The sequence below is a fragment of the Heterodontus francisci genome, chromosome 27 (assembly GCF_036365525.1).
Source record: "Heterodontus francisci isolate sHetFra1 chromosome 27, sHetFra1.hap1, whole genome shotgun sequence".
In the NCBI taxonomy this organism is placed as follows: Eukaryota; Metazoa; Chordata; class Chondrichthyes; order Heterodontiformes; family Heterodontidae; genus Heterodontus; species Heterodontus francisci.
In genome coordinates, this window is record NC_090397.1 from 48,542,495 (window position 1) to 48,570,185 (window position 27,691).

At 50.9% G+C, this 27,691-nt stretch overlaps 1 protein-coding gene across 9 annotated transcripts in view; it reads right to left on the minus strand.

Moving 5' to 3' along the window:
• Nucleotides 1-27,691, minus strand: part of LOC137384812 (kielin/chordin-like protein) — a 185,948-nt gene that overhangs the window by 68,207 nt on the left and 90,050 nt on the right. For 8 of the 9 annotated variants that reach the window (XR_010977665.1, XM_068059321.1, XM_068059326.1 and 5 more), the window contains 8 exons: nucleotides 27,457-27,542; nucleotides 18,896-18,986; nucleotides 18,129-18,228; nucleotides 12,487-12,572; nucleotides 10,957-11,050; nucleotides 9,357-9,509; nucleotides 8,960-9,066; nucleotides 8,472-8,565 (listed from right to left, as the gene is read on the minus strand). Coding sequence is in view for 8 of the 9 variants with exons in the window: in XM_068059321.1 (XP_067915422.1) it covers nucleotides 8,472-8,565; nucleotides 8,960-9,066; nucleotides 9,357-9,509; nucleotides 10,957-11,050; nucleotides 12,487-12,572; nucleotides 18,129-18,228; nucleotides 18,896-18,986; nucleotides 27,457-27,542 (811 nt within the window). In the remaining variant the exon portion in view is untranslated. The remainder of the gene's footprint in view (nucleotides 1-8,471; nucleotides 8,566-8,959; nucleotides 9,067-9,356; nucleotides 9,510-10,956; nucleotides 11,051-12,486; nucleotides 12,573-18,128; nucleotides 18,229-18,895; nucleotides 18,987-27,456; nucleotides 27,543-27,691) is intronic. The other variant, XM_068059322.1, reaches the window with a different exon arrangement.

Sequence of the window (27,691 nt, forward strand, 5' to 3'; positions counted from 1 at the left end):
TACCCCAGTGAGAGTCAGTGCCAGTGGAACAGTACCCCAGTGAGAGTCAGTGCCAGTGGAACTGTACCCCAGTGAGAGTCAGTGCCAGTGGAACTGTACCCCAGTGAGAGTCAGTGCCTGTGGAACTGTACCACAGTGAGAGTCAGTGCCTGTGGAACTCGATCCCAGTGAGAGTAAGTGCCTGTGGAACTGCTTCCCAGTGAGAGTCAGTGCCAGTTGAACTGTCCCCCAGTGAGAATCAGTCCCAGTGGAACTGTACCCCAGTGAGAGTCAGTGCCAGTGGAACTGTCCCCCAGTGAGAATCAGTGCCAGTGGAACTGTCCCCCAGTGAGAATCAGTGCCTGTGGAATGGTATATTTTTGTGAGTCAGTGCCGATGAAATGGTCAGTGCCTGTGGAACTGTACTCCAGTGAGAGTCAGTGCCAGTAGAACTGTCCCCCAGTGAGAATCAGTGCCAGTAGAACTGTCCCCCAGTGAGAGTCAGTGCCTGTGGAACTGTATCCCAGTGAGAGTCAGTGCCAGTGGAACTGTACTCCAGTGAGAGTCAGTGCCAGTGGAACTGTATCCCAGTGAGAGTCAGTGCCAGTGGAACTGTATCCCAGTGAGAGTCAGTGCCAGTGGAACTGTATCCCAGTGAGAGTCAGTGCCAGTGGAACTGTATCCCAGTGAGAGTCAGTGCCAGTGGAACTGTATCCCAGTGAGAGTCAGTGCCAGTGGAACTGTATCCCAGTGAGAGTCAGTGCCAGTGGAACTGTATCCCAGTGAGAGTCAGTGCCAGTGGAACTGTATCCCAGTGAGAGTCAGTGCCAGTGGAACTGTATCCCAGTGAGAGTCAGTACCAGTGGAACTGTATCCCAGTGAGAGTCAGTAGCAGTGGAACTGTATCCCAGTGAGTGTCAGTACCAGTGGAACTGTATCCTAGTGAGAGTCAGTGTCAGTGGAACTGTATCCCAGTGAGACTCTGTACCAGTGGAACTGTACTCCAGTGAGGGACAATGCCAGTGGAACTGTACCCCAGTAAGAGTCAGTGCCTGTGGAACTGTACTCCAGTGAGAGTCAGTGCATGTGGAACTGTACTCCAGTGAGAGTCAGTGCCAATGAAATGGTCAGTGCCAGTGGAACAGAACCCCAGTGAGAGTCAGTGCCAGTGGAACAGCACCCCAGTGGGAGTCAGTGCCAGTGGAACAGCACCCCAGTGGGAGTCAGTGCCAGTGGAACAGCACCCCAGTGGGAGTCAATGCATGTGGAGCTGTACCCCAGTGAGAGTCAGTGCCAATGGAACAGTACCCCAGTGATAGTCAGTGCCAGTGTAACAGTACCCCAGTGAGAGTCAGTGCCAGTGGAACTGTATCCGTGTGAGAGTCAGTGCCAGTGGAACAGTACCCCAGTGAGAGTCAGTGCCAGTGGAACAGTACCCCAGTGAGAGTCAGTGCCAGTAGAACTGTACCCCAGTGAGAGTCAGTGTCAGTAGAACTGTACCCCAGTGTCAGTCAGTGCCTGTGGAACTGTCCCCCAGTGAGAGTCAATGCCTGTGGAGCTGTACCCCAGTGAGAGTCTGTGTCAATGAAATGGTCAGTGCCATTGGAATAGTGCCCCAGTGAGAGTCAGTGCCAGTGGAACAGTACCCCAGTGAGAGTCAGTGCCAGTGGAACAGTACCCCAGTGAGAGTCAGTGCCAGTGGAACAGTACCCCAGTGAGAGTCAGTGCCAGTGGAACTGTACCCCAGTGAGAGTCAGTGCCAGTGGAACTGTACCCCAGTGAGAGTCAGTGCCAATTGAACTGTACCACAGTGAGAGTCAGTGCCTGTGGAACTGTACCACAGTGAGAGTCAGTGCCTGTGGAACTGTACCACAGTGAGAGTCAGTGCCTGTGGAACTGTACCACAGTGAGAGTCAGTGCCTGTGGAACTCGATCCCAGTGAGAGTAAGTGCCTGTGGAACTGCTTCCCAGTGAGAGTCAGTGCCAGTTGAACTGTACCCCAGTGAGAATCAGTCCCAGTGGAACTGTACCCCAGTGAGAGTCAGTGCCAGTGGAACTGTCCCCCAGTGAGAATCAGTGCCAGTGGAACTGTCCCCCAGTGAGAGTCAGTGCCTGTGGAATGGTATATTTTTGTGAGTCAGTGCCGATGAAATGGTCAGTGCCTGTGGAACTGTACTCCAGTGAGAGTCAGTGCCAGTAGAACTGTCCCCCAGTGAGAATCAGTGCCAGTAGAACTGTCCCCCAGTGAGAGTCAGTGCCAGTAGAACTGTCCCCCAGTGAGAGTCAGTGCCAGTAGAACTGTCCCCCAGTGAGAGTCAGTGCCAGTGGAACTGTATCCCAGTGAGAGTCAGTGCCAGTGGAACTGTATCCCAGTGAGAGTCAGTGCCAGTGGAACTGTATCCCAGTGAGAGTCAGTGCCAGTGGAACTGTATCCCAGTGAGAGTCAGTGCCAGTGGAACTGTATCCCAGTGAGAGTCAGTGCCAGTGGAACTGTATCCCAGTGAGAGTCAGTGCCAGTGGAACTGTATCCCAGTGAGAGTCAGTGCCAGTGGAACTGTATCCCAGTGAGAGTCAGTGCCAGTGGAACTGTATCCCAGTGAGAGTCAGTACCAGTGGAACTGTATCCCAGTGAGAGTCAGTAGCAGTGGAACTGTATCCCAGTGAGTGTCAGTACCAGTGGAACTGTATCCCAGTGAGAGTCAGTGCCAGAGGAACTGTATCCCAGTGAGAGTCAGTGCCAGTGGAACTGTATCCCAGTGAGACTCTGTACCAGTGGAACTGTACTCCAGTGAGAGACAATGCCAGTGGAACTGTACCCCAGTAAGAGTCAGTGTCTGTGGAACTGTACTCCAGTGAGAGTCAGTGCATGTGGAACTGTACTCCAGTGAGAGTCAGTGCATGTGGAACTGCTTCCAAGTGAGTCAGTGCCCATGGAATTGCACCTCAGTGAGCGTCAGTGCCTGTGGAACTGTACCCCAGTAAGAGTCAGTGCCTGTGGAACTTTACCCCAGTAAGAGTCAGTGCCAATGAAATGGTCAGTGCCAGTGGAACAGAACCCCAGTGAGAGTCAGTGCCAGTGGAACAGCACCCCAGTGGGAGTCAGTGCCAGTGGAACAGCACCCCAGTGGGAGTCAGTGCCAGTGGAACAGCACCCCAGTGGGAGTCAGTGCCAGTGGAACAGCACCCCAGTGGGAGTCAGTGCCAGTGGAACAGCACCCCAGTGGGAGTCAGTGCCAGTGGAACAGCACCCCAGTGATAGTCAGTGCCAGTGTAACAGTACCCCAGTGAGAGTCAGTGCCAGTGGAACTGTATCCGTGTGAGAGTCAGTGCCAGTGGAACAGTACCCCAGTGAGAGTCAGTGCCAGTGGAACAGTACCCCAGTGAGAGTCAGTGCCAGTAGAACTGTACCCCAGTGAGAGTCAGTGTCAGTAGAACTGTACCCCAGTGTCAGTCAGTGCCTGTGGAACTGTCCCCCAGTGAGAGTCAATGCCTGTGGAGCTGTACCCCAGTGAGAGTCTGTGTCAATGAAATGGTCAGTGCCATTGGAATAGTGCCCCAGTGAGAGTCAGTGCCAGTGGAACAGTACCCCAGTGAGAGTCAGTGCCAGTGGAACAGTACCCCAGTGAGAGTCAGTGCCAGTGGAACAGTACCCCAGTGAGAGTCAGTGCCAGTGGAACTGTACCCCTGTGAGAGTCAGTGCCTGTGGAACAGCACCCCTGTGAGAGTCAGTGCCTGTGGAACAGTACCCCAGAAAGAGTCAGTGCCAGTGGAACAGTACCCCAGAAAGAGTCAGTGCCAGTGGAACTGTACCCCAGTGAGAGTCAGTGCCTGTGGAACTGTACCCCTGAAAGAGTCAGTGCCAGTGGGACTGTACCCCAGTGAGAGTCAGTGCCAATGAAATGGTCAGTGCCAGTGGAACAGTATCCCAGTGAGAGTCAGTGCCAGAAGAACGGTACCCCAGTGAGAGTCAGTGCCTGTGTACCTGTACTCCAGTGAGAGCCAGTGCCTGTGGAACTGTACTCCAGTGAGAGTCAGTGCCTGTGGAACTGTACTCCAGTGAGAGTCAGTGCCTGTGGAACTGTACCCCAGTGAGAGTCAGTGCCTGTGGAACTATACCCCAGTAAGAGTCAGTGCCTGTGGAGCAGTACCCCAGTGAGATTCTGTGTCAATGAAATGGTCAGTGCCAGTGGAACAGTACCCCAGTGATAGTCAGTGCCAGTGGAAATGTACTCAAGTGAGAGTCAGTGCCTGTGGAACTGTATCCCAGTGAGAGTCAGTGCCTGTGGAACTGTATCCCAGTGAGAGTCAGTGCCAGTGGAACTGAACCCCAGTGAGTCAGTGCCTGTGAAACAGTACCCAAGTGAGAGTCAGTGCGAGTGGGACTGTACACCAGTGTGAGTCAGTGCCAGTGGAACAGTACCCCAGTGAGAGTCAGTGCCAGTGGAACAGCACCCCAGTGGGAGTCAGTGCCAGTGGAACTGTACCCCAGTGAGAGTCAGTGTCAATGAAATGGTCAGTGCCAGTGGAACTGTACCCCAGTAAGAGTCAGTGCCTGTGGAACTGTACTCCAGTGAGAGTCAGTGCATGTGGAACTGTACTCCAGTGAGAGTCAGTGCATGTGGAACTGCTTCCAAGTGAGTCAGTGCCCACGGAATTGCACCTCAGTGAGCGTCAGTGCCTGTGGAACTGTACCCCAGTAAGAGTCAGTGCCTGTGGAACTTTACCCCAGTAAGAGTCAGTGCCAATGAAATGGTCAGTGCCAGTGGAACAGAACCCCAGAGAGAGTCAGTGCCAGTGGAACAGCACCCCAGTGGGAGTCAGTGCCAGTGGAACAGCACCCCAGTGGGAGTCAGTGCCAGTGGAACAGCACCCCAGTGGGAGTCAATGCATGTGGAGCTGTACCCCAGTGAGAGTCAGTGCCAGTGTAACAGTACCCCAGTGAGAGTCAGTGCCAGTGGAACTGTATCCGTGTGAGAGTCAGTGTCAGTAGAACTGTACCCCAGTGTCAGTCAGTGCCTGTGGAACTGTCCCCCAGTGAGAGTCAATGCCTGTGGAGCTGTACCCCAGTGAGAGTCTGTGTCAATGGAATGGTCAGTGCCATTGGAATAGTGCCCCAGTGAGAGTCAGTGCCAGTGGAACAGTACCCCAGTGAGAGTCAGTGCCAGTGGAACAGTACCCCAGTGAGAGTCAGTGCCAGTGGAACTGTACCCCAGTGAGAGTCAGTGCCAGTGGAACTGTACCCCAGTGAGAGTCAGTGCCTGTGGAACTGTACCACAGTGAGAGTCAGTGCCTGTGGAACTCGATCCCAGTGAGAGTAAGTGCCTGTGGAACTGCTTCCCAGTGAGAGTCAGTGCCAGTTGAACTGTCCCCCAGTGAGAATCAGTCCCAGTGGAACTGTACCCCAGTGAGAGTCAGTGCCAGTGGAACTGTCCCCCAGTGAGAATCAGTGCCAGTGGAACTGTCCCCCAGTGAGAGTCAGTGCCTGTGGAATGGTATATTTTTGTGAGTCAGTGCCGATGAAATGGTCAGTGCCTGTGGAACTGTACTCCAGTGAGAGTCAGTGCCAGTAGAACTGTCCCCCAGTGAGAATCAGTGCCAGTAGAACTGTCCCCCAGTGAGAGTCAGTGCCAGTAGAACTGTCCCCCAGTGAGAGTCAGTGCCAGTAGAACTGTCCCCCAGTGAGAGTCAGTGCCAGTGGAACTGTATCCCAGTGAGAGTCAGTGCCAGTGGAACTGTATCCCAGTGAGAGTCAGTGCCAGTGGAACTGTATCCCAGTGAGAGTCAGTGCCAGTGGAACTGTATCCCAGTGAGAGTCAGTGCCAGTGGAACTGTATCCCAGTGAGAGTCAGTGCCAGTGGAACTGTATCCCAGTGAGAGTCAGTGCCAGTGGAACTGTATCCCAGTGAGAGTCAGTGCCAGTGGAACTGTATCCCAGTGAGAGTCAGTGCCAGTGGAACTGTATCCCAGTGAGAGTCAGTGCCAGTGGAACTGTATACCAGTGAGAATCAGTGCCAGTGGAACTGTATCCCAGTGAGAGTCAGTACCAGTGGAACTGTATCCCAGTGAGAGTCAGTAGCAGTGGAACTGTATCCCAGTGAGTGTCAGTACCAGTGGAACTGTATCCCAGTGACAGTCAGTGCCAGAGGAACTGTACCCCAGTGAGAGTCTGTGTCAGTGGAACTGTATCCCAGTGAGAGTCAGTGCCAGTGGAACTGTATCCCAGTGAGACTCTGTACCAGTGGAACTGTCCTCCAGTGAGGGACAATGCCAGTGGAACTGTACCCCAGTAAGAGTCAGTGCCTGTGGAACTGTACTCCAGTGAGAGTCAGTGCATGTGGAACTGTACTCCAGTGAGAGTCAGTGCATGTGGAACTGCTTCCAAGTGAGTCAGTGCCCATGGAATTGCACCTCAGTGAGCGTCAGTGCCTGTGGAACTGTACCCCAGTAAGAGTCAGTGCCTGTGGAACTTTACCCCAGTAAGAGTCAGTGCCAATGAAATGGTCAGTGCCAGTGGAACAGAACCCCAGTGAGAGTCAGTGCCAGTGGAACAGCACCCCAGTGGGAGTCAGTGCCAGTGGAACAGCACCCCAGTGGGAGTCAGTGCCAGTGGAACAGCACCCCAGTGGGAGTCAATGCATGTGGAGCTGTACCCCAGTGAGAGTCAGTGCCAATGGAACAGTACCCCAGTGATAGTCAGTGCCAGTGTAACAGTACCCCAGTGAGAGTCAGTGCCAGTGGAACTGTATCCGTGTGAGAGTCAGTGCCAGTGGAACAGTACCCCAGTGAGAGTCAGTGCCAGTGGAACAGTACCCCAGTGAGAGTCAGTGCCAGTAGAACTGTACCCCAGTGAGAGTCAGTGTCAGTAGAACTGTACCCCAGTGTCAGTCAGTGCCTGTGGAACTGTCCCCCAGTGAGAGTCAATGCCTGTGGAGCTGTACCCCAGTGAGAGTCTGTGTCAATGAAATGGTCAGTGCCATTGGAATAGTGCCCCAGTGAGAGTCAGTGCCAGTGGAACAGTACCCCAGTGAGAGTCAGTGCCAGTGGAACAGTACCCCAGTGAGAGTCAGTGCCAGTGGAACAGTACCCCAGTGAGAGTCAGTGCCAGTGGAACTGTACCCCAGTGAGAGTCAGTGCCAGTGGAACTGTACCCCAGTGAGAGTCAGTGCCAATTGAACTGTACCACAGTGAGAGTCAGTGCCTGTGGAACTGTACCACAGTGAGAGTCAGTGCCTGTGGAACTGTACCACAGTGAGAGTCAGTGCCTGTGGAACTCGATCCCAGTGAGAGTAAGTGCCTGTGGAACTGCTTCCCAGTGAGAGTCAGTGCCAGTTGAACTGTACCCCAGTGAGAATCAGTCCCAGTGGAACTGTACCCCAGTGAGAGTCAGTGCCAGTGGAACTGTCCCCCAGTGAGAATCAGTGCCAGTGGAACTGTATCCCAGTGAGAGTCAGTGCCTGCGGAATGGTACATTTTTGTGAGTCAGTGCCGATGAAATGGTCAGTGCCTGTGGAACTGTACTCCAGTGAGAGTCAGTGCCAGTAGAACTGTCCCCCAGTGAGAATCAGTGCCAGTAGAACTGTCCCCCAGTGAGAATCAGTGCCAGTGGAACTGTATCCCAGTGAGAGTCAGTGCCAGTGGAACTGTATCCCAGTGAGAGTCAGTGCCAGTGGAACTGTATCCCAGTGAGAGTCAGTGCCAGTGGAACTGTATCCCAGTGAGAGTCAGTGCCAGTGGAACTGTATCCCAGTGAGAGTCAGTGCCAGTGGAACTGTATCCCAGTGAGAGTCAGTACCAGTGGAACTGTATCCCAGTGAGAGTCAGTAGCAGTGGAACTGTATCCCAGTGAGTGTCAGTACCAGTGGAACTGTATCCCAGTGAGAGTCAGTGCCAGAGGAACTGTACCCCAGTGAGAGTCTGTGTCAGTGGAACTGTTTCCCAGTGAGAGTCAGTGCCAGTGGAACTGTATCCCAGTGAGACTCTGTACCAGTGGAGCTGTGTCCCAGTGAGATTCAGTGCCAGTGGAACTGTATCCCAGTGAGAGTCAGTGTCTGTGGAACTGTATCCCAGTGAGAAACGGTGTCTGTGTAATAGTATCTCAGTAAGTGTTCGTGTCTGTGGAACTTGCAATGAGAGTCAGTGCCTGTGGAAGATAAATCGAGGCATCAAGGGATAAATAACATTAACCAGGTCCCTGGGGTGGGGCCGTGTTCTAACAAGTTGCAAAGTTTTGAGACACACCTTGTTCCAGACCATCACCTCAAACTGGTGCAGCTCCTCGATCCTTTCCGGTAACTGTCTGAGTTCTGACTACAGGCGATCTCACCCACTCGCTTATTGATTGATCTAAATGACCCAATCGACTTGACGATGCCCGCGACCCTGAGTCCACGCATCACACTGAAGGACGAGAGAGGTAAATACTTTACTGGGGCAGTGCTGACTATCTGTTGGCCCCACTGCCCCTCGCCTCAAAGCCCAGGCTCTGCCCTTACCTGGACACTTTTTGCAGCATTGTCCCGCCTTCCTCTCCGGCCTGCTGCAGGTGATTGGGGGGCAGTCAGTTGGGGCGCAGCGCACTGTCCCACTCTGTCAGAAGAGGAAACACAAATGCGATTTAAGGACAGTCCAGAAATGCGCTGTTCGCCAAACTCACCCAGCAGGTGCAGACAGCGTGACAGTCTCATCTCTCAGTCTACCTCTCATCAGCATCAATACCCAGCCTGCTCCAGCAGATCTCTGTCCTAAACTGAGACCGATTCCACACCGGCATGTTGACACACACGTGCGCACATACACATGCATGTGCACATGCACAAGCGCACTTGCACACACACACACAAACATGCACAAACGTGCACATGCATGCACACACGCGTGCACTTGCATGCGCACACAACGCGCACACTCACAGACACATGCACACACACAGATTTGTGCATACTCTCACAGGGGATGTGGGAGAGCAGGAAGCAGGCTTTACCTGACACTGACAGTTCTGACACGGACTGTCTGGGTCGATGAACTCCTGCCCATTTCTGTACTGTCGCTTATTGTATGTGCATTGGTCACAAGACGGGCAGCAATCTCCTAGGAAACAAATTCTCTGGCAAATTAAATCAAACATCCACAGTCCCACTGACTGTACCCCTAACCCTTCACCTGACCCCTGTAACATTTCACTCAACCCAACATCAGATCTCCCACCCTGAGCCATTCTCCAACCCAACACCTGACCCTCCAATCCTAAACGCGACCCTACGCCCAAACCTGTCATTCTACATCCAGCCCTTGACCCTACCCTTGACCCGGTGATCCTACGCCCGATGGATGCGTTGGCAGTTAGTTAGGCTTGGTATTTGACTGGTTGTGACACATACCGTTGTTTGAGCTTGGGTGTAGACAGGAGGCAGGTGGGCACTGCCGAGGTCTGCAGGTGGTGTTACCATTAACGCAGGTACACGTGGTGCACAGGCTCTGCTCCAGCTCCCATTCTGCTCCATCTTCATACTCCAGCCCCTGCACGATACACACTGATGGAGGAAGCACACACACACACCCACAAACACGCACACACAAACGCAAACACATATACACACACACACACATACCCAAACACATATACATACACATATACACACACACACATACCCAAACACATATACACACACACACACACATACCCAAACACATATACACACACACACACACATACCCAAACACATATACACACACACACACATACCCAAACACATATACATACACATATACACACACACACATACCCAAACACATATACACACACACACACACATACCCAAACACATATACACACACACACACACACATACCCAAACACATATACACACACACACACACACATACCCAAACACATATACACACACACACACACATACCCAAACACATATACACACACACACACATACCCAAACACATATACACACACACATACCCAAACACATATACACACACACATACCCAAACACATATACACACACACATACCCAAACACATATACACACACACACACATACACACCCAAACACATATACACACACACACATACACACCCAAACACATATACACACACACACACATACCCAAACACATATACACACACACACACATACCCAAACACATATACACACACACACACATACCCAAACACATATACACACACACACATACATATACACACACACACATACATATACACACACACACACATATATACACACACACACACATATATACACACACACACATACACACCCACACCCACACAAACCCAAACACACACAAACACAAACAAAAACACACACACACAAACACACACACAGCTAAATATAACAATAGAGACCTGGGGATTACAAAGGCTCTGGACCTGGGGCCCAGGGTCAGATCCAGCCCAGATGGGCTCAGCTTTTCTTGCTCTTATGTTTTGGGGCATCAGCTCAAACAGTGATTCAGAGGGTCACTGAACTTTCCACGAGGGCCAGTCTACCAGTGAGCATAACGGCCGCCAAACAGCGGGTAACAAACATTGGGAGTTACAATTTCTGTCCTCCTGTCCACCATCAAATCCACCCAACCACGCCACAGATCAGGTAGACTTCACACTCTGTGCTATACTTGACCCAAGCTGAACTAGCCTGGCACTATGATTTCCAGAAGAGGACAGCTGGGCCCTCAGCCTGGGTTCCTGGGTTCTGCCCAGTCCCCTGTCTGGTCTTGAGTGCTGAAGACAGCTGGTGCCCAGGCCCCTCTGGGCGCCCTTCAAATTAGTGCTCACGAAGACACCGAAGGTCCTGGGCTCATTCCCCTCAAATCAACGCATTGAAACTGATCAGGGCACAGGGACTGGACAAATGAGGGTCGGGACACAGGGATCGGGAGTAAAATTTCTTACTCTTGTGGTTTTGGGCATCAGTTCAGACATTGATTCAGAGGGTCACCTACCTTTACATGTGGGGCAGCACTGGTCTGGATCTTTGAAGATGTTGCTGCAGGTTAGCGGATGACAGATTTCCTCCTGACATCGTACATTTCCATTCTAAGCAACAAACATTTCAAACGCAGCATCAGAATTTTTCTAGTCATTATCTCTATAATCGCCTCCCCCCAAACTGACCTCTTTGTAACCCCTACACCTTCACCTGTGCCTCTAGCTACCTGGGACACAATCTCTAGAATTCCCTCTCCAAAACTCTCTTCCTCTCAGGGCTCCCTGAGAACTGCCTCTCAGGGACAGTGCAGCACTCCCTCAGTACTGGCCCTCCGACAGTGCAGCTGTCTGACAGTGCAGCTCTCCCTCAGTACTGCCTCTCCGACAGTGCAGCTCTCCCTCAGTACTGCCTCTCCGACAGTGCAGCTCTCCCTCAGTACTGCCTCTCCGACAGTGCAGCTCTCCCTCAGTACTGCCTCTCCGACAGTGCAGCTCTCCCTCAGTACTGCCTCTCCGACAGTGCAGCTCTCCCTCAGTACTGCCTCTCCGACAGTGCAGCTCTCCCTCAGTACTGCCTCTCCGACAGTGCAGCTCTCCCTCAGTACTGCCTCTCCGACAGTGCAGCTCTCCCTCAGTACTGCCTCTCCAACAGTGCCGCTCTCCCTCAGTACTGCCTCTCCAACAGTGCCGCTCTCCCTCAGTACTGCCTCTCCAACAGTGCCGCTCTCCCTCAGTACTGCCTCTCCAACAGTGCCGCTCTCCCTCAGTACTGCCTCTCCAACAGTGCCGCTCTCCCTCAGTACTGCCTCTCCAACAGTGCCGCTCTCCCTCAGTACTGCCTCTCCAACAGTGCCGCTCTCCCTCAGTACTGCCTCTCCAACAGTGCCGCTCTCCCTCAGTACTGCCTCTCCAACAGTGCCGCTCTCCCTCAGTACTGCCTCTCCAACAGTGCCGCTCTCCCTCAGTACTGCCTCTCCAACAGTGCCGCTCTCCCTCAGTACTGCCTCTCCAACAGTGCCGCTCTCCCTCAGTACTGCCTCTCCAACAGTGCCGCTCTCCCTCAGTACTGCCTCTCCAACAGTGCCGCTCTCCCTCAGTACTGCCTCTCCAACAGTGCCGCTCTCCCTCAGTACTGCCTCTCCAACAGTGCCGCTCTCCCTCAGTACTGCCTCTCCAACAGTGCCGCTCTCCCTCAGTACTGCCTCTCCAACAGTGCCGCTCTCCCTCAGTACTGCCTCTCCAACAGTGCCGCTCTCCCTCAGTACTGCCTCTCCAACAGTGCCGCTCTCCCTCAGTACTGCCTCTCCAACAGTGCCGCTCTCCCTCAGTACTGCCTCTCCAACAGTGCCGCTCTCCCTCAGTACTGCACCTCCAACAGTGTAGTGCTCCCTGTTCAGGCATAGAGTGTTAATACATCTCTGTTTGTGAGGAATCATCATTACAGATTTGCCCTTGTAGTTATCTGTACATTTGCCCAAACTCCTTGGGACTGCATTTACTGATATAAAGAAATACAGAATTATTGAATGAGACCAAGTACTCACTGAGCAGGTACATTGAATGCAGGGGCCACCAAAAGTGGGGTGGAACGTCTCGCCATTGCTAACGAGCACACTCTCGTACTCACACACTGAAGGGGGGAAAAGCACAATTGATCACAGTACAGTATTGTATAAATCTGCAATACAGTTCTACATAACTGTTATATCTCTGAGTTTCACTTGGGATACTCTTGGGTTTAACATCCTGCCCAATCTTGTAAGTGGACCTCACTTACAAGGGAGTTTGCAAGTTCTCCCTGTGTCTGTGTGGGTTTTCCCCGGGTGCTCCGGTTTCCTCCCACAGCCAAAGACTTGCAGGTGATAGGTAAATTGGCCATTGTAAATTGCCCCTAGTGTAGGTAGGTGATAGGGAATAAGGGATTACTGTAGGGTTAGTATGAATGGGTGGTTGTTGGTCGGCACAGACTCGGTGGGCCGAAGGGCCTGTTTCAGTTCGGTATCTCTAAATAAAATAAAAAAATGTCCCCTGTGGTCCAATGTGAGAATTCACCTGCCTGACATTGAAGTTACCCACAATGGGACCGAGGGATTGGACAGACAGACAGCCCTCACCCTGTGCTTCAATTTACTGGAATAGATCATATACCGTCACACCATTGTCTTGCCTTCAGTAGTTGGGTGAAGAGACTGTTGGAGCTCAGCTCAGGGACTAAACCAGATCAATTTATTTAATATTAAACAGGTAAATAGACAGTACTTAGTGTATTTACAGTAATTAAACACTTTTCTGGTCTCCTCAAAATATCACAGATGCTGTTCCTGCACAAACCTTCAATATCAAATTAAGCTTTGGAACATGGTATCATTAAAAAATAAAGAAAAGAAATAAAAAGTCTTGCATTTCTATAGAACCTTTCACGATCTCAGGCCATCCCAGAATGCCTAATACCAATTCTGAAGTGTAGTCACTGTTGTAATGTAGGAAACATGGCAGCCAATTTGCGCACAGCAAGATCCCACAAACAACAATGTATTGAGACTTATCTTTCATGGCCACACACTGTTGACTTTGATAATATCCCAAGGACATTAAAACTGTATATCTCTCAAATATATGTTCAGCAAAGCTAAGCGATCCCATAAGCAATGGATCAGATCTAAGCACTGCAGTCAGTCGTGAATGGTGGTGGACAATTAAACAACAGACTGGAGGACGTGGCTCCACAAATATCCCCATCCCCAAAGATGGGGGAGCCCAGCATATGAGTGCAAAAGAAAAGGCTGAAGTATTTGCAACAATCTTCAGCCAGAAGTGCCGAGTTGACGATCTATCTCGATCTCCTCCTGAAGTCCCCAGCATCACAGATGCCAGACTTCAGTCAATTCGATTCACACCGCGCGATATCAAGGAAACGACTGAAGGCACTGGATATTGCAAAGGTTACCTTGTGTATCAGGGTGTCGCGTAGGCAACGATCACTTTGTAATGCTGTTAGGGGAGGGGAGGGGAAGATGCGTTTGGTAGTGGCATCATGCTAGACATGGAGGAAATGGCGGAAGATGATCGTCTGGATGTGGAGTATATGCTGGGCAGACAAAGGCAGAGTTAGCAAGAGAGAGATTCCATCTGTTCTACTGAAAGGAGGATCCTGCCTCAGAACACCATTTTTTAAACTACAAGTAGGTAGTGATTGGAAATGGCCTTGAACTCCCTACCCGAGAAATTGTTACCAGTGTTTTCGATATTAAACTGTGACTGACAAACAACAAAATGAAATCAGCAACAACGCACTCGCCCTCCTGAAACTTTCCAATTTTTGCCTTCAGTGAACCAAGAAAAAGGAGAAACAGCCCTGCACCGTTTTGAAACCTTCACCCTCAGGGAAGAATGCAAGGTTTACTCTTTTAAAACCAATCAGATCTAAATGCATGTTCTCTTCTAATGTCTATCTTTTCTTGTGTGTGTGTGTGCGTGCGTGTGTGTGAAATTTCGAATATTTTCGGGTGTTGTTTAATGAACATTTATCTTTCTTTAAACTTACGAGAAAACCTGTCATTTGTCTGTTAGTTGACCATTAAAATGCTCAGGAATTAAAACACATTTCTAAGAAACATGCTGTCTTTGATCAGCTGAGAAGTTAAAAAGGGAAACTGTCCCCATCATTTCCCACCTGTCCGTAACAATATCCCCTCCAGAAACTGCTTGCAGTAAGCAAATTAAATCAATGTATGCTGGGATTAGAAAGGTAGAATCCAATGAATATTCTATCGCAGATAACTTTCTTGCAACCAGCTCTATAAGCACCCTGTGGAGGCACATCGAGATCAGAAGAATTTTTAAGTTCGGATAAAGGTTGCTTGACTCTGTAAGCCTGTCAGTTTATCACTAACCAATTCCACATTCTCCACCTGCCCATTTTTATTTGGGTTGCTTATTAGACTGCATCTCAATGGGTCTATGGTGGACATCCTGGAGAGCTGGCTGTTGGACATCTTGAGGTTAAGGGTTAAAAAAAACATCTTTGTATCTTAGAGCAAGGTTTTCCAATATAAACAAGATAGTTTTGAAGTATTGTTAGAGGAATGCATAACTTCTCCCACCGCCACTGGTATTTTACCCTCGGTGTCCAGATGGCAAAGGCCTCAAGAACCCACCTGGTAAAGCCAGATGGTCTTCTTGTGGGCTAGGGGTGGGCTCTCCTGATCGGGCACCCCGGTGCCCCCCCGAAGCCCCAACTGCCCCTAACACACAACATTCCTTCTCCAGATTCCACCCCCCCCCAACCAACCAACCCCCCTTGCCTCGCTAGGGCCCGACCGATTGTCCCAGGTAAAGCCCTAAAAACCTATCTTTTTTCTGGCGCTGTCCTTCCTGTTGCCTCTGATGGTTGGGTGTAGTCCCAGCAGTGACCACCGCTCCCAGTGGTGCTGCTGGGACTAAGAACTGCTGGCCTGCTGATTGGCCAGCAGCTCCATTAGGCAGGACTTCCTGCCTCAAGGAGGTGAGTCCCACCCAAGACCAATTAAGGGCCTGGAAAGTGAAAAATCCCGGCCTGGCTTCCCAGGCCCAGCGGAGGTGGGCTCACCACTGACTTTTTGGTCGGTGGGCAGGACCTCCCGCTCAATGTAAAATTCCAGCCAATGATGGAGAAAGCTTGCTCTATAAAGTGGTTGGGAACTGTTAGGTCAGAAAATTTTGTTTAAAGGAAGAAGCTTTGGAATAAACATACTCCAACTGTTTACATGAAGAGTTTGTCTCCAAAGGAACAGATACGAATACAAATACAGATGCATCAAGAAGTCCTATCTATGACATGTACTTTTGAGGTCGACAAAATATGCTCTATAAAGGAGCGTGGTTTTCAACAGTTCTTCAGAAGGCACGCAAGCTAGAACTTGAAGCTGAAAGCTACTCTCTGATCCGGGTTGAGCTGATCCCTCATCATAGTATCAATACAATCTTTTCTGTAAACTACGCTGCAATGTGTCTTGTGCTTGCTTGAAGCGTATTGTTGTGAAGCATTGAAGGAAGGAGGGCAAATGCTAACAATCTGGTTGCGTATGTTTGGGTTGTTTATTGGACTGTGTCTCAGTGGGTCTGGTTGGGTATATTTGAGCTGTTTATTGGACTGTGTCTCCTACTTCTCATCTACGGGCGGCACAGTGACGCAGTGGTTAGCACCGCAGCCTCACAGCTCCAGCGACTCAGGTTTGATTCTGGGTACTGCCTGTGCGGAGTTTGCAAGTTCTCCCTGTGACCGCGTGGGATTCCGCCAGGTGCTCTGGTTTCGTCCACAGCGAAAGACTTGCAGGTTGATAGGTAAATTGGCCATTGTAAATTGCTCCTAGTGTAGGTAGGTGGTAGGAGAATTGTGGGGACATGGTAGGGAATATAGGATTAATGTAGGATTAGTATAAATGAGTGGTTGTTGGTCAGCACAGACTCGGTGGGTTGAACGGCCTGTTTCAGTGCTGTGTGACTATGAGTACATGCCTTCCCTGGCGACATCATCTGAAAGCATAGCTTTAATTTTCAAATGACAACACTCAGCTCTACCTCACCACCAAATCTCTTGGTTCCTCCACTGTTGCTAAATTATCAGGCTGCTTATCGAACATCCAGCACTCGATGAGCAGAAATTTCTTCCAATTAAATAATGGCAAGACTGAAGCCATTGTTTTCGGTCCCCGCTCCAAACTCCATTCCCTAGGTACTAACTCCATCCCTCTCCCTGGCAGCAGTCTGAGATTAAGCCAGTGTGCTCACAGCCTTGGTGTCACATTTGACTGCGAGATGAGCTTCCGACCTCATATTTGTGCCATCATTAAAACCGCGTATTTCCACCTCTGTAACATCGCCCGACTTCGCCCCTGACTCAGCTCACCTGCTGCTAAAACCCTCATTCATGTCTTCATTACCCCTAGACTTAACAAGTCCAATGCACGCCTTGCTAATCTCCCACATTCTATTCTCCGTAAACTTGAAGTCATCCAAAACTCTGCTGCTTGTGTCTTAACTCGTCCCGTGCCCCTAACAGCCCTCGACTGTGCTCACTGACCCCGGTCAAGCAATGTCATGATTTATAAAATTCTCATTCTTATTTTCAACTCCCTCCAGGGCCTTGCCCCTCCCTATATCTGTAATCTCCTCCAGCCCCAAAACCCTCCAAGATATCTGGGCTCCTCTAATTCTGGCCTCTTCATCATCCCCAATTTTAATCGCTGCACCATTGGTGGCCGTATCTTCAGTTGCCTAGGCCTCGAGCTCTGGAATATCCTCCCTATACCTCTCCACCTCACTTTCATTCTTTAAGACACTCCTTAAAACCTACCTCTTTGACCAAGCTTTTGGTCATCTGACCTAACAGCTCCTTATGTGGCTCGGTGTCACACTTTGTTTTATAATGCTCCTGTAAAGCACCTTGGGACTTTTTATGAGGTTAAAAACACTGCATAAATATTATTTGCTGTAGTTGTGTCTTAGCGGGTACGGTTGTATATATTTGAGCTGTTTATTGGACTGTGTATCAGTGGGTCTGGTTGGATGTACGTTGGCTGTTTCAGTGGGATTGCTTTTGGTGTTTTGGGCTGTTTCAGTGGGGTTGGTTTTGGTGTTTTTGGGTTGTTTCAGTGGGGTTGGTTTTGGTGTTTTTGGGTTGTTTCAGGGGGGTTGGTTTCGGTGTTTTTGGGTTGTTTTGGGTTGTTTCAGTGGGGTTGGCTTTGGTGCTTTTGGGTTGTTTCAGTGGAGTTGGTTTTGGTGTTTTTGGGTTGTTTCAGTGGAGTTGGTTTCGGTGTTTTTGGGTTGTTTTGGTGGAGTTGGTTTTAGGTGTTTTTGGGTTGTTTTGGTGGGGTTGGTTTCGGTGTTTTTGGGTTGTTTCGGTGAGGTTGGTTTTGGTGTTTTTGAGTTGTTTCAGTGTGGTTGGTTTCGGTGTTTTTGGGTTGTTTCAGTGAGTTGGTTTCGGTGTTTTTTGGGTTGTTTCGGTGAGGTTGGGTTTGGTGTTTCTGGGTTGTTTCGATGAGGTTGGTTTTGGTGTTTTTGGGTTGTTTCGGTGGGGTTGGTTTCGGTGTTTTGGGTGGTTTCGGTGGGGTTGGTCAGGTGATTTAATATTGATTCCTCCAGTCCATTCAGGTGCCATATGCTGGGTCCACCAGCATGAAACTCCCAGGTTGCAAAGGTTACTCACTATCACATGATGGGCAGCACTGTCCAACCAGACTGGCCGGATGATTGCAGTGAACAGGTGGGCAATTCCGGTTCATTCGGTCACATGATACATTGCCAGCCTATCAGATAAGATAATAGAAACATAATTAATCTTTGACCAATCTCAACAACTAAAGCTGTGAGGTGGAGCAGCCAATCTCCATCCATGTCCCCATTATCCCCAAAACGTGAAAGGAAATATCAGAAGGTTATAGGTTGATTGTGATAATATGTCCAATGCCTCCTACATAGAACCCAAACCCCAAATGACCCCAATCCCAACTGGCAGCAACCCCCCCAGAACCCCAACACTGGAAAACACAAACCGAGGGGCTCCAGAACCCCAACTGTTGGTGACCAATTACACTGTTTTAGGCCTCAAGCCTCCAGCAGCAAATGACGTTCCTATTTGCGCTCTGTCACTGAGGGGCTTCTGGAGAGGCAGGGGGGGCAGGAGCCTGGGATGGAGTGGGTGGGGAAGCCAGAAATATGGGCGAGTTCAGGTCATAAAGGGAACACTGCAGGTTAGCCCTATCTCACTAGTGCCCAAGTGGTGGAGGGAAGAGGGGTTGAGGGGAGGAGGCGTGGAGCGGAAGAGCGGAGGAAGGGAGGACGGGCGGTTTGGGGGAGGTGGGGCCGAGATACACAGGCAATTTCTTCCTTCTGATATTTCCCCTTTAACCATGTGTTTTATGCAGGATTCAGGTGAATGGCACTGTCAGATAGTGTGTGAGGCCCTGTACTCACCTCACAATGGCAGCTCAGGCAGGGATTGGATTGAGGTGTGAAGATCTGTCCATCAGTGAAGGTCTGAGACTCATACTCGCACTCCTCACACCTACCAGACAAGAGAAACAGGTCAGAGGTCGCTGTGCCAGCCTACCATCGCCCGACCGTCCCTTGCCGTCTCTAACCCACCACCACGACACGCACCCCTTCGCTGGGCGGAAAGGATCAGACTTCACACAGGAGGCCAGGCTCAGCACATCTCCCAGAATTCGGCGAATGCTGCACGTTCCACAGGAGGGTGTCGAGAGTCTAGAAATTAACTTCAGATCCAGTCTCCACCCTTGGGGTTTCAACACACTGCAACTTATTCATCATCTCAAGCAACACACCTGGTGTGGTCCTGAGACACACAAACCAGGAATACACCTGGTGTGGTACTGAGTCACACAAACCAGGAATACACCTGGTGTGGTACTGAGTCACACAGACCAGGAATACACCTGGTGTGGTACTGAGTCACACAGACCAGCAGTACACCTGGTGTGGTACTGAGTAACACAAACCAGGAATACACCTGGTGTGGTACTGAGTCACACAAACCAGGAATACACCTGGTGTGGTACTGAGTCACACAGACCAGGAATACACCTGGTGTGGTACTGAGTCACACAAACCAGGAATACACCTGGTGTGGTACTGAGTCACACAGACCAGGAATACACCTGGTGTGGTACTGAGTCACACAAACCAGGAATACACCTGGTGTGGTACTGAGTCACACAGACCAGGAATACACCTGGTGTGGTACTGAGTCACACAGACCAGCAGTACACCTGGTGTGGTACTGAGTAACACAAACCAGGAATACACCTGGTGTGGTACTGAGTCACACAGACCAGCAGTACACCTGGTGTGGTACTGAGTCACACAAACCAGGAATACACCTGGTGTGGTACTGAGTCACACAAACCAGGAATACACCTGGTGTGGTACTGAGTCACACAAACCAGGAATACACCTGGTGTGGTACTGAGTAACACAAACCAGGAATACACCTGGTGTGGTACTGAGTCACACAAACCAGGAATACACCTGGTGTGGTACTGAGTCACACAGACCAGCAGTACACCTGGTGTGGTCCTGAGTCACACAAACCAGGAATACACCTGGTGTGGTACTGAGTCACACAAACCAGGGATACACCTGGTGTGGTACTGAGTCACACAAACCAGGAATACACCTGGTGTGGTACTGAGTCACACAAACCAGGAATACACCTGGTGTGGTACTGAGTCACACAAACCAGGAATACACCTGGTGTGGTACTGAGTCACACAAACCAGGAATACACCTGGTGTGGTACTGAGTCACACAAACCAGGAATACACCTGGTGTGGTACTGAGTCACACAGACCAGGAATACACCTGGTGTAGTACTGAGTCACACAAACCAGGAATACACCTGGTGTGGTACTGAGTCACACAGACCAGCAGTACACCTGGTGTAGTACTGAGTCACACAAACCAGGAATACACCTGGTGTGGTACTGAGTCGCACAAACCAGGAATACACCTGGTGTGGTACTGAGTCACACAAACCAGCAGTACACCTGGTGTGGTACTGAGTCACACAGACCAGGAATACACCTGGTGTGGTACTGAGTCGCACAAACCAGCAGTACACCTGGTGTGGTACTGAGTCACACAGACCAGCAGTACACCTGGTGTAGTACTGAGTCACACAAACCAGGAATACACCTGGTGTGGTACTGAGTCACACAGACCAGGAATACACCTGGTGTGGTACTGAGTCACACAGACCAGGAATACACCTGGTGTGGTACTGAGTCACACAGACCAGGAATACACCTGGTGTGGTACTGAGTCACACAAACCAGGAATACACCTGGTGTGGTACTGAGTAACACAAACCAGCAGTACACCTGGTGTGGTACTGAGTCACACAAACCAGCAGTACACCTGGTGTGGTACTGAGTCGCACAGACCAGGAATACACCTGGTGTGGTACTGAGTCACACAGACCAGGAATACACCTGGTGTGGTACTGAGTAACACAAACCAGCAGTACACCTGGTGTGGTACTGAGTCGCACAAACCAGGAATACACCTGGTGTGGTACTGAGTCACACAGACCAGGAATACACCTGGTGTGGTACTGAGTCACACAGACCAGCAGTACACCTGGTGTGGTACTGAGTCACACAGACCAGCAGTACACCTGGTGTGGTACTGAGTCACACAGACCAGGAATACACCTGGTGTGGTACTGAGTCACACAGACCAGCAGTACACCTGGTGTGGTACTGAGTCACACAAACCAGGAATACACCTGGTGTGGTACTGAGTCACACAAACCAGGAATACACCTGGTGTGGTACTGAGTCACACAGACCAGGAATACACCTGGTGTGGTACTGAGTCACACAAACCAGGAATACACCTGGTGTGGTACTGAGTCACACAGACCAGGAATACACCTGGTGTGGTACTGAGTCACACAGACCAGGAATACACCTGGTGTGGTACTGAGTCACACAGACCAGGAATACACCTGGTGTGGTACTGAGTCACACAGACCAGCAGTACACCTGGTGTGGTACTGAGTCACACAAACCAGCAGTACACCTGGTGTGGTACTGAGTCACACAGACCAGCAGTACACCTGGTGTGGTACTGAGTCACACAGACCAGGAATACACCTGGTGTGGTACTGAGTCACACAGACCAGCAGTACACCTGGTGTGGTACTGAGTCACACAAACCAGCAGTACACCTGGTGTGGTACTGAGTCGCACAAACCAGCAGTACACCTGGTGTGGTACTGAGTCGCACAAACCAGGAATACACCTGGTGTGGTACTGAGTCACACAAACCAGGAATACACCTGGTGTGGTACTGAGTCACACAAACCAGGAATACACCTGGTGTGGTACTGTCACACAGACCAGCAGTACACCTGGTGTGGTACTGAGTAACACAGACCAGCAGTACACCTGGTGTGGTACTGAGTCACACAAACCAGGAATACACCTGGTGTGGTACTGAGTCACACAAACCAGGAATACACCTGGTGTGGTACTGAGTCACACAGACCAGGAATACACCTGGTGTGGTACTGAGTCACACAAACCAGGAATACACCTGGTGTGGTACTGAGTCACACAAACCAGGAATACACCTGGTGTGGTACTGAGTCACACAAACCAGGAATACACCTGGTGTGGTACTGAGTCACACAAACCAGGAATACACCTGGTGTGGTCCTGTGTCACACAGACCAGGAATACACCTGGTGTGGTACTGAGTCACACAAACCAGGAATACACCTGGTGTGGTACTGAGTCACACAGACCAGCAGTACACCTGGTGTGGTACTGAGTCACACAGACCAGGAATACAACTGGTGTGGTACTGAGTCACACAAACCAGGAATACACCTGGTGTGGTACTGAGTCACACAAACCAGGAATACACCTGGTGTGGTCCTGTGTCACACAGACCAGGAATACACCTGGTGTGGTCCTGTGTCACACAGACCAGGAATACACCTGGTGTGGTCCTGTGTCACACAGACCAGGAATACACCTGGTGTGGTCCTGTGTCACACAGACCAGGAATACACCTGGTGTGGTCCTGTGTCACACAGACCAGGAATACACCTGGTGTGGTACTGAGTCACACAAACCAGGAATACACCTGGTGTGGTACTGAGTCACACAAACCAGGAATACACCTGGTGTGGTACTGAGTCACACAAACCAGGAATACACCTGGTGTGGTACTGAGTCACACAGACCAGGAATACACCTGGTGTGGTACTGAGTCACACAGACCAGGAATACACCTGGTGTGGTACTGAGTCACACAGACCAGGAATACACCTGGTGTGGTACTGAGTCACACAAACCAGGAATACACCTGGTGTGGTACTGAGTCACACAAACCAGGAATACACCTGGTGTGGTACTGAGTCACACAGACCAGGAATACACCTGGTGTGGTACTGAGTCACACAAACCAGCAGTACACCTGGTGTGGTACTGAGTCACACAGACCAGCAGTACACCTGGTGTGGTACTGAGTCACACAAACCAGGAATACACCTGGTGTGGTACTGAGTCACACAAACCAGGAATACACCTGGTGTGGTACTGAGTCACACAGACCAGGAATACACCTGGTGTGGTACTGAGTCACACAAACCAGGAATACACCTGGTGTGGTACTGAGTCACACAAACCAGGAATACACCTGGTGTGGTACTGAGTCACACAGACCAGGAATACACCTGGTGTGGTACTGAGTCACACAAACCAGCAGTACACCTGGTGTGGTACTGAGTCACACAAACCAGCAGTACACCTGGTGTGGTACTGAGTCACACAAACCAGGAATACACCTGGTGTGGTACTGAGTCACACAAACCAGGAATACACCTGGTGTGGTACTGAGTCACACAAACCAGGAATACACCTGGTGTGGTACTGAGTCACACAGACCAGGAATACACCTGGTGTGGTACTGAGTCACACAGACCAGGAATACACCTGGTGTGGTACTGAGTCACACAGACCAGGAATACACCTGGTGTGGTACTGAGTCACACAGACCAGGAATACACCTGGTGTGGTACTGAGTCACACAGACCAGGAATACACCTGGTGTGGTACTGAGTCACACAAACCAGCAGTACACCTGGTGTGGTACTGAGTCACACAGACCAGGAATACACCTGGTGTGGTACTGAGTCACACAGACCAGGAATACACCTGGTGTGGTACTGAGTCACACAAACCAGGAATACACCTGGTGTGGTACTGAGTCACACAAACCAGGAATACACCTGGTGTGGTACTGAGTCACACAAACCAGGAATACACCTGGTGTGGTACTGAGTCACACAAACCAGGAATACACCTGGTGTGGTCCTGTGTCACACAGACCAGGAATACACCTGGTGTGGTCCTGAGTCACACAGACCAGGAATACACCTGGTGTGGTACTGAGACACACAAACCAGGAATACACCTGGTGTGGTACTGAGTAACACAAACCAGCAGTACACCTGGTGTGGTACTGAGTCACACAGACCAGGAATACACCTGGTGTGGTCCTGAGTCACACAGACCAGCAGTACACCTGGTGTGGTCCTGAGTCACACAGACCAGGAATACACCTGGTGTGGTCCTGAGTCACACAGACCAGCAGTACACCTGGTGTGGTACTGAGTCACACAGACCAGGAATACACCTGGTGTGGTCCTGAGTCACACAGACCAGGAATACACCTGGTGTGGTACTGAGTCTCACAAACCAGGAATACACCTGGTGTGGTCCTGAGTCACACAGACCAGCAGTACACCTGGTGTGGTACTGAGTCACACAAACCAGGAATACACCTGGTGTGGTACTGAGTCACACAGACCAGCAGTACACCTGGTGTGGTACTGAGTCACACAAACCAGGAATACACCTGGTGTGGTACTGAGTAACACAAACCAGCAGTACACCTGGTGTGGTACTGAGTAACACAAACCAGCAGTACACCTGGTGTGGTACTGAGTCACACAGACCAGCAGTACACCTGGTGTGGTACTGAGTCACACAAACCAGGAATACACCTGGTGTGGTACTGAGTAACACAAACCAGCAGTACACCTGGTGTGGTACTGAGTAACACAAACCAGCAGTACACCTGGTGTGGTACTGAGTCACACAGACCAGGAATACACCTGGTGTGGTACTGAGTAACACAAACCAGGAATACACCTGGTGTGGTACTGAGTCACACAGACCAGCAGTACACCTGGTGTGGTACTGAGTCACACAGACCAGCAGTACACCTGGTGTGGTACTGAGTCACACAGACCAGCAGTACACCTGGTGTGGTACTGAGTCACACAGACCACGAATACACCTGGTGTGGTCCTGAGTCACACAGACCACGAATACACCTGGTGTGGTCCTGAGTCACACAGACCACGAATACACCTGGTGTGGTACTGAGTCACACAAACCAGGAATACACCTGGTGTGGTCCTGAGTCACACAGACCAGCAGTACACCTGGTGTGGTCCTGAGTCACACAGACCAGCAGTACACCTGGTGTGGTACTGAGTAACACAAACCAGGAATACACCTGGTGTGGTCCTGAGTCACACAGACCAGCAGTACACCTGGTGTGGTACTGAGTCACACAACCCAGGAATACACCTGGTGTGGTACTGAGTAACACAAACCAGCAGTACACCTGGTGTGGTCCTGAGTAACACAAACCAGCAGTACACCTGGTGTGGTACTGAGTAACACAAACCAGGAATACACCTGGTGTGGTCCTGAGTCACACAGACCAGCAGTACACCTGGTGTGGTACTGAGTAACACAAACCAGCAGTACACCTGGTGTGGTACTGAGTCACACAGACCAGCAGTACACCTGGTGTGGTCCTGAGTAACACAAACCAGCAGTACACCTGGTGTGGTACTGAGTCACACAGACCAGCAGTACACCTGGTGTGGTACTGAGTCACACAGACCAGCAGTACACCTGGTGTGGTACTGAGTCACACAGACCAGCAGTACACCTGGTGTGGTCCTGAGTAACACACTCCAGCAGTACACCTGGTGTGGTCCTGAGTCACACAGACCAGGAATACACCTGGTGTGGTCCTGAGTAACACACTCCAGCAGTACACCTGGTGTGGTCCTGAGTCACACAGACCAGCAGTACACCTGGTGTGGTACTGAGTCACACAGACCAGGAATACACCTGGTGTGGTCCTGAGTCACACAGACCAGCAGTACACCTGGTGTGGTCCTGAGTCACACAGACCAGCAGTACACCTGGTGTGGTACTGAGTCACACAAACCAGGAATACACCTGGTGTGGTACTGAGTCACACAGACCAGCAGTACACCTGGTGTGGTCCTGAGTCACACAGACCAGCAGTACACCTGGTGTGCTACTGAGTCACACAGACCAGCAGTACACCTGGTGTGGTCCTGAGTCACACAGACCAGCAGTACACCTGGTGTGGTACTGAGTCACACAGACCAGCAGTACACCTGGTGTGGTACTGAGTCACACAGACCAGCAGTACACCTGGTGTGGTACTGAGTCACACAGACCAGCAGTACACCTGGTGTGGTACTGAGTCACACAGACCAGCAGTACACCTGGTGTGGTACTGAGTCACACAGACCAGCAGTACACCTGGTGTGGTACTGAGTCACACAGACCAGCAGTACACCTGGTGTGGTACTGAGTCACACAGACCAGCAGTACACCTGGTGTGGTACTGAGTCACACAGACCAGCAGTACACCTGGTGTGGTACTGAGTCACACAGACCAGCAGTACACCTGGTGTGGTACTGAGTCACACAGACCAGCAGTACACCTGGTGTGGTACTGAGTCACACAGACCAGCAGTACACCTGGTGTGGTACTGAGTCACACAGACCAGCAGTACACCTGGTGTGGTACTGAGTCACACAGACCAGCAGTACACCTGGTGTGGTACTGAGTCACACAGACCAGCAGTACACCTGGTGTGGTACTGAGTCACACAGACCAGCAGTACACCTGGTGTGGTACTGAGTCACACAGACCAGCAGTACACCTGGTGTGGTACTGAGTCACACAGACCAGCAGTACACCTGGTGTGGTACTGAGTCACACAGACCAGCAGTACACCTGGTGTGGTACTGAGTCACACAGACCAGCAGTACACCTGGTGTGGTCCTGAGTCACACAGACCAGCAGTACACCTGGTGTGGTACTGAGTCACACAGACCAGCAGTACACCTGGTGTGGTACTGAGTCACACAGACCAGCAGTACACCTGGTGTGGTACTGAGTCACACAGACCAGCAGTACACCTGGTGTGGTACTGAGTCACACAGACCAGCAGTACACCTGGTGTGGTACTGAGTCACACAGACCAGCAGTACACCTGGTGTGGTACTGAGTCACACAGACCAGCAGTACACCTGGTGTGGTACTGAGTCACACAGACCAGCAGTACACCTGGTGTGGTACTGAGTCACACAGACCAGCAGTACACCTGGTGTGGTACTGAGTCACACAGACCAGCAGTACACCTGGTGTGGTACTGAGTCACACAGACCAGCAGTACACCTGGTGTGGTACTGAGTCACACAGACCAGCAGTACACCTGGTGTGGTACTGAGTCACACAGACCAGCAGTACACCTGGTGTGGTACTGAGTCACACAGACCAGCAGTACACCTGGTGTGGTACTGAGTCACACAGACCAGCAGTACACCTGGTGTGGTACTGAGTCACACAGACCAGCAGTACACCTGGTGTGGTACTGAGTCACACAGACCAGCAGTACACCTGGTGTGGTACTGAGTCACACAGACCAGCAGTACACCTGGTGTGGTCCTGAGTCACACAGACCAGCAGTACACCTGGTGTGGTACTGAGTCACACAGACCAGCAGTACACCTGGTGTGGTACTGAGTCATCCACCAAAATCCCAGATCTCAAGACCAGTGCCCCCCTCCCCAGTACAGGAAGTGTTTTGAGCAGAGTACCTCGGGCAGCATTCCCCCGGTCCCTGTACGGGATCCCTGCAGATCACTGGCTGACAGGACACTGGCACACAGTGAACATCTCCATCCTAGGGAAAAACAGGAAACATCTCCATGTCAGACAATCCAGAGTTTATGCAATCCCCCAGAGCCCTTCTCCCTCCCATAGTCTCATATTACTGTGATTGTTTGATGGGAAGTGTAGAAGAAACCTTACTCTGTGTTTCACCTGTGCTTT